The 6,444-nt window shown below is 50.6% G+C and overlaps 1 protein-coding gene across 1 annotated transcript in view; it reads left to right on the top strand.

The window, feature by feature from the left end:
* The window catches only part of PAAF1 (proteasomal ATPase associated factor 1), a 29,549-nt gene extending 25,549 nt beyond the window's left edge, over positions 1 to 4,000 (top strand). Inside the window, exons 9-12 of the mRNA XM_019526599.1 lie at positions 25 to 140; positions 1,331 to 1,413; positions 1,998 to 2,080; positions 3,528 to 4,000. Coding sequence (XP_019382144.1) covers positions 25 to 140; positions 1,331 to 1,413; positions 1,998 to 2,080; positions 3,528 to 3,605 — 360 coding nt within the window. The 3' untranslated portion in view covers positions 3,606 to 4,000. The remainder of the gene's footprint in view (positions 1 to 24; positions 141 to 1,330; positions 1,414 to 1,997; positions 2,081 to 3,527) is intronic.
* Positions 4,001 to 6,444: the final 2,444 nt, after the last annotated feature.

Raw genomic sequence — 6,444 nt, 5'->3', positions numbered from 1 at the left:
CCCCCCCCCCCCCGTTGTGGCCAGGTGTTTCTCTTCGTTGGCTCTGATGCCTTCAACTGCTGCACGTTCCTCTCAAGCGTTTATCTGCTGGCAGGGACTCAGGATGGAAACATATATCAACTGGATATGAGAAACACAACGTGAGTGCACTGTGTGTGTGGTGGGGAAGGGAATTGGAAGCCTTGCGTGATTTGGAAACTGGGGAAAGTAGCTGAACAGTTGTGAAGGCTCTGTGGGGTCACAGTCTCCTAGTTGGCCACAGAACACTTGTAACATGGTCAGTTATGGGGCAGTCATTCTCTTGGTGCCATTCTTGGGAGGCGTCAACTGAAAAGACTTCTGCTATTCAGCTCCTGACCTCTCTGGAGAGACTGCCCAGGAGAAGACTGCTTTTGGTAGTGACTGCTCTTCCACTAGGACCTGCACTGAGAACCAAGACTACTGAATGACTAAGTGGTCTGATTGACCTATTTAGATGCCGGTCTTAGGCAGTGGGTGCTTATCCAGGGCTCTGGAAATCCCTAACATATACTCAGAGCCATAATAACATAGCAGGTGAACAGAACCCCTGAAAGCAGAAGCATTCCTTCCTATTGCACATCATCTTACCATCTATCCTGCAGCCAGTACGGCTCAGCCTACCGTGTACCAGATGGAAGCCTCGCCCTCTGCTGCCTTTGTCAAGAAGTCACATTTTGTAGACAACACACAGTATGCGCCTCCAGTGCTACATGTCTACAAGCAACAGAGTCCTTATTCTAATTTAGCATCTCTTTGAACAACTTAAGTGATGAGTGCTTCCTTCTCTTCATAACTCCTGTTTCTAGAGCAGTGGTGAACTTCATGTGTGTGAGTGCCCAATGCATGCTCCAGCTGGGGAGTTGTGCTGTTGGGACTTTGGGATAAAGACCCCAGAGGTCCAAAATTCCAAGCCTAAAAATTCCCTTTTCTCATACTGGATAAGCTTTAAACACCTGCTCATTTTGTTAAGGGCCACTCTCTCCTTATAACCTTGCATGAAAGCAGTCAGTTCTGTCATACCTTCCTGAAGTGCTTATGAAGAGGGATCATTATTTTAATCCATCTACTGAAGGAGAGAAGCTGGAGCTCTGCTGACTGCAGGCCTCTGCCTTTCCAGTGTTCACCCTTGTCCATGATGGTTAACCATTAGCAAGCTACTCCTGTACAGTACCCTTGTCCTTCATGGTCTCATAATACAGCTGTAGCCACTGCCTTACTCTCTTCTATTCCATTTTTTCTTGATTTGTAATTGCACATGGGAGTGGTTTCTGCATATAGTACTTTGACTTTGTTTGCTTCTTTTTTCTAGGGCTCCAGTTCAGGTCATTCACAGATCAGGAGCACCGGTGCTTTCCCTGCTGCCTTACAGAGATGGATTCATTGCCAGCCAAGGTAGTCCAAGAGATTTTGTTGTGCCAATAGTATTCATTTTGCAGTCTTGTTCCCTTTATCATAATCCTCACCCTTCTTGTGTGCGTAGCTCTCTGAAGAGAGCGGACGAATTGGCTTTTGCTCACAGTCGGCTGAATCTAAACCAAAGTATTAAAGGCAATTCTATGCATATTACTGGCTTGGGGAGTGAGATGGTGGCTGGCTGTCCAGGTAACCTTTAGAGAGCACATGGAGGACAAACGGACAAGTGACATAATGGGAGCAGTGTCAGACCCATCAGCGACTTCCTTGCTACTTTTCTTTTGTCTTCATTCCTACACACTGTCCCTGACCAGCCAATGCAGCAGGCATCCCACAATGCAAAGGGTTTTCTGAGGGTCAACCTGACCCCTCTTGGTCTGGTTCACCTATTCCCAGGGTTCTGCTGTACATGTAACATCCAGGTGTTCTTCACTGTTGAGTACCAGCATCTACTGGGCTCTGATATGAAACAATTGTTGTAGACGGCAACCTGCCTCTGCAGTTGTTAGAACCGACGGCCTCTAATTAATTGTGTCCCTTCTCTGCCTGCGTTTTTTTTCTAGGTGATGGAACATGTTTCATTCTTCAGCAGGATCTGGATTACACCATTGATCTCACGGAAGCTGACTGCGACCCTGTGTACAAGGTAAAGAGAAATCTGCTTTCAGTTGGCCTCAGGAGTGGAAAGTACCAGCCAGGATTGGCTGCCATTAGCTGGTGATTGACTGATTGACTTATTTTATCTCTCTAGTCAACACCTTTTCAGCATGAATTTTCAAAGTTTTATTTTCCCATTCCAAAATCTTAGCGCTGAAGAGGAATAAGTCTTGGCAGTGTGCGTTGTGCATGTAGGGAAACTGAGTCAGAGAGGGTGAGGGACTTGAGCCTCGTTGGAGAGAGTCCGTCAGTGCTCTGATTTGAACTTGAGAGCTTCCATTTCTGATCAAGGTTCTCTAACTTGAAAGGGCTGTTTTACTTGGGGGGCTACTTGCTGTACATTTTCCTAATTGTACAGAGCTGCCCATGCTACATTTGGGATCTTGAAAGACCTAAATAAGGGTCCCCCACTCCTTTCCCACCCCACCTCTCCTGTTCCCATTCTTTATTTCCTTGAAATCCCTCAGCTGTTGGGGAGTATGCTGGGTTGCAACAGTTATGCTATTAGTAATCTTTTAACCCCATTCCACTGCAGTAAGATTTAGCCCTGTTATCCTAATGCAGTCCTCCTGAGGGCAGAAGTGAGCTGACAGATTCTTTACTGTAGGAAATATTGGAGCAAGCATAATCCATCGCCTGTCAGAGGAAGAGCATGTTGTGAACAGAATGCTCTTGACCAGCCATCTCTGAGACCCCTTTAAACCGAAACACATGCAAAGTGGGGCAGGAACCATCCTTGTTTCTGACCTAAAACAGGACCCAACCATTTCTTCCTAACATTTACCTCCTCTCTTGCTTCTGACCTCTTCCAGTGGGAATTCCTGGGGACCTAAAACACTCTTAACTAAGTTAGGTTGGCTCTGCAGCTGGTTTAGGAGAGCTGGGTAGGCAGGATCACCGATTCCTCCCTCCCCAGCTCAGAAAACAAGGACACTTGAATACGTGTTTCTTTTCAGGCTTCATGTGAGCTCAATGGCTATAATAAGCCTTTTCTGGAGTTATGTGAGTTGCTGGCAGACGTGAACTGTCCAGGCCACAATTTGTCCTAGCAGGATTTGTAATGGTAGATGAGCAGAGCCACCAATTTAAAGAGGTTCCCCAAGAAAATCCAAAGGATCTCATCTATGAAATCCTTTTTGGAAATCAAAGGACCAGGGCTTCATTGTGCTGAGCGATTATTCAAACCAAAGTCCCTGTCCTGTTTTCCACATAGTCAGGCCTCGGAGTTTGCCACTGCCAGGTGCCTGTCACTCAAAGCGTCTCAGTAAAAGTCTGTAAGGAAGGATTTTAAGAAAAGTTAATGGGGACTTTTTCTCCTTTCTGTATGTGGGTTTTTGCCGGAGAGAGGACAGAGGTGTTTGTGGAAATGGTAGATGAGGACAACGTTCATCTAAGAGCCTGAGGGTGTAAACTGTGTTTCTGTTTGACTCCTCCAGGTTGCTGCATGTGAGAGAGAGATCTACACATGCTGTCGAGATGGGATAGTGAGGAGATACCAGCTCTCCAACTGCTGACCTTTCGAGTTAAGGAAAACGGAGGAGCTAAGAACCCAGCCCATGTGTCAAAGTAGCATTTTCACACAAACAAGAGCAGCGTCACCCTCCTGTGACCACGCCGCACATCCAAAATGCCTCCTGGCTTCAAGAACGTCAGGATAAAAATCTAAACAGTGGGCAGTCCATAGAGTTCTCGAGGACGGGTGTTGTGCTGTTTATTACACACAGTGTTTAGACTGTATTTCCCAGTATGTAACCCCAAAGTGCAAGACCCTTTTCTACCCGCAATACATTTCTGTTCAATGGGTAATGGTTATTTCTGCGAGAAAATGATCTGGGGTTGGGGCTCAGGCCCTGGAGTATTCAGTCAGGCAGTATTGATTGAAACAAAGGGAGCGACTTTGGATAACAACTGTCCTAAGAACCGTGTCTGTTTTCAAGGTGGTTTGCTCTGCTTGAGAGAGTAACTGTGATGAGCGTGTACAACTCAGTGCTCTTGGCTGCAAGAAGCCTGCTTGCTTTTGTGAATGGAAAGAGTACGCGGGAGCCTAGGGACAGAGCAGCTAATGCTTCTCACTGCAATTCCAGAGGCCTGAGTTCAAGCCCTGCATGTGTGCCAAAGAATGCTCTTGTTCAATCTAGTGGTGAAAAGGTACCCAGCAAAAGCAAATCCAGGGGTGGGAGGGGTGTAGTGGAGCAGTCATACTCCCCCATCTTTCCACAGTGAAGGGCACCTACTGATAGACCCGTTTCCCCAGGTGCCTAGGTGCTGTGCTGGGTAAGGGGAGCAGGTGAGGAAGGGAGACCCTACCTGCTGCTGTCACCAGCTGACCCGAGGGTGGCTGTCCCCCTTCCGCCAGGGGCTGTGGACAGCAGCTGAACAGGGTGCCAGGTCCCTGCTTCTTCTCCCTCCACCCCCTCTCCCTTGCTGGCCTAAGGGCTACAGCTGCAGGGAAAGCCAAGGGGTGGGCAGGGAGCAGGAGTGCCTGGAAGTAGGGAGATCTCCCACTGAGGCCACCATCTCTTGGCGCAGCTTTCTCAGCTGGATCCCTCAGGAAAGCAGGGACCTAGCACCCAGTGCTGTTCCCCACAGGCCCTGGGTGCATCAGGACACGAGTGGTCCAGTGGCTTCCCCTGCCCCAGAATCAGCTAAAGACTGCGGTGGCAGCAGGTTTCCAGCCGCTTCTGCTCCCTGTCACCTTGGCATCCCGCACATTCTGGAGACAGGCACTACTAGAAGGCAGGACTGCCCCCAGCCAAGCCAGCCACTGTAACCTGCTGATTCCCTGTGCTCCTGGCTGGAGCAGTCCTGGGGCTCCCCTGCTCCTGGCTTAGCTGGATTGTGGGGGCAGTGAGCAGGTCCTCCGTAAGGCAACCCCTGGTGGAGGGTGGGAGAGGAGGGCAGGGGATACCTGCACTGGAGCCAAGCTGTGTGGAGGGGCTACCAGCTTCAGGGTCTCCAAGAAGCGCCTGGGTGGTGGTGGCATGTCCTGCACCCCCCTTTCCAAATTCCTGGATCCACTCATGGCACCCAGCCCTTCCCACTTGGAAGTCAGTAACGTTACAGGAACTCATGCCTCAAGCACCGTAACCTGATGGATGGGCTCTTATGCTCAGGTGTACGTTTCCCTTGTGGATCAGCAGCTGTGATTTGGATCTCAAATTTGATGTGAGATTTCAATTTGATTACTGGAGCTAATCGCATGTTCCCATAGTTAAAAAATAATCTCCTTGTGGAGTACAGCTGTTACAGTGAACGACGCATTCAAATGCCATTGCTGGATTTTGTTCAACACAGCTCCTGGCATATGGCCCCAAAACAGGTTGGTTTTGCCACTGGGTTTCAAATCCTGGTAACGACAAACCCTGCCATTCCTTGAAACGTCGGGGGAAAATATTTAGTCCTGTGAGCTCAGGCTTGGCTACTGCGCTCCTGCGTGCATGGAAACTCATTTCTTAGTATGGGGTATTGAAGAATGAATTGATGGGCTGTTTTAATTCAACTCCGCCACTGACTCCCTGTGACCTTGAACAAGCTCCTTTGTTGCTCTGGGGTTACAGTGGTGGTAAGAGGGGACGTGGTAGTGGTCTTTGAATGCTTGAAGGGCTGCCATAAAGAAGACAGCAGGGAAGTTGCGGACTTTCCGTCACGGGGGTTTCAAGAAGAGCTTGGACAGGCACTGGTGGGGGGTGATCTAGGTGCAGGGATACCTGTGTTTATGGGGACTTCCCAGGCTTCTGGGCTTTGCCCTTTGTCCCCTCTCCCCCTTTCTGCTACATGTCGTGGGGCTTTTAAACTTCCCTTAGAGGCGCTGGGTTTTGGCTGTAGCCAAGGCTGGGGATGCTCCTGCTGGGACTCAACCCCAGACGGTCCTGGTTCGCAGGTCTTGCCCGTCCACTCGGTCAAACCGATGCCAGGTTTGGGGTCAGGAAGGGATTTCCCGCCATGCTCAGACTGGTACAGGCTCTAGCGGGGGCACATCCTCTGCCTGAGCAGGTATTAACAACCCTTACGGCAGCACGGCACTGACCGCTGGGCTCCCCAGCTTTCCCCGAGGCAGGTTAGGGCTTCGGGCAGGGCGCCTGGATGGGACCTTAGCGGCCCCGTCCGCCCTGCTCCTTTCGGGCCTTTGTGTCCTTGCCCCCTCGGCTGCCGGTGCCACCCCCAGGCCTTCCTCTTCCTGCCCCCAAAGCAGCCGGCAGGCACCGGGCCGGCCCAGGAGGCCCCCAGAGCATAGGAGGGGATGGGGTGCCTTCTCCTGCACCCCCAGGTGCGCCAGCCCCAGAGCGGGGTGGGAGGTCCCGGGGGTGGGGGGGGGAGAGGAGCCTGGACAGGTCTTTGGGGTGGGGCAGCCTA

The sequence above is a fragment of the Gavialis gangeticus genome, unplaced genomic scaffold, assembly GCF_001723915.1.
Source record: "Gavialis gangeticus isolate Ggan-Ray unplaced genomic scaffold, GavGan_comp1, whole genome shotgun sequence".
In the NCBI taxonomy this organism is placed as follows: domain Eukaryota; kingdom Metazoa; phylum Chordata; order Crocodylia; family Gavialidae; genus Gavialis; species Gavialis gangeticus.
Note: the sequence above shows the minus strand (reverse complement) of the source record. Positions and strands in the feature narration are given on the sequence as shown.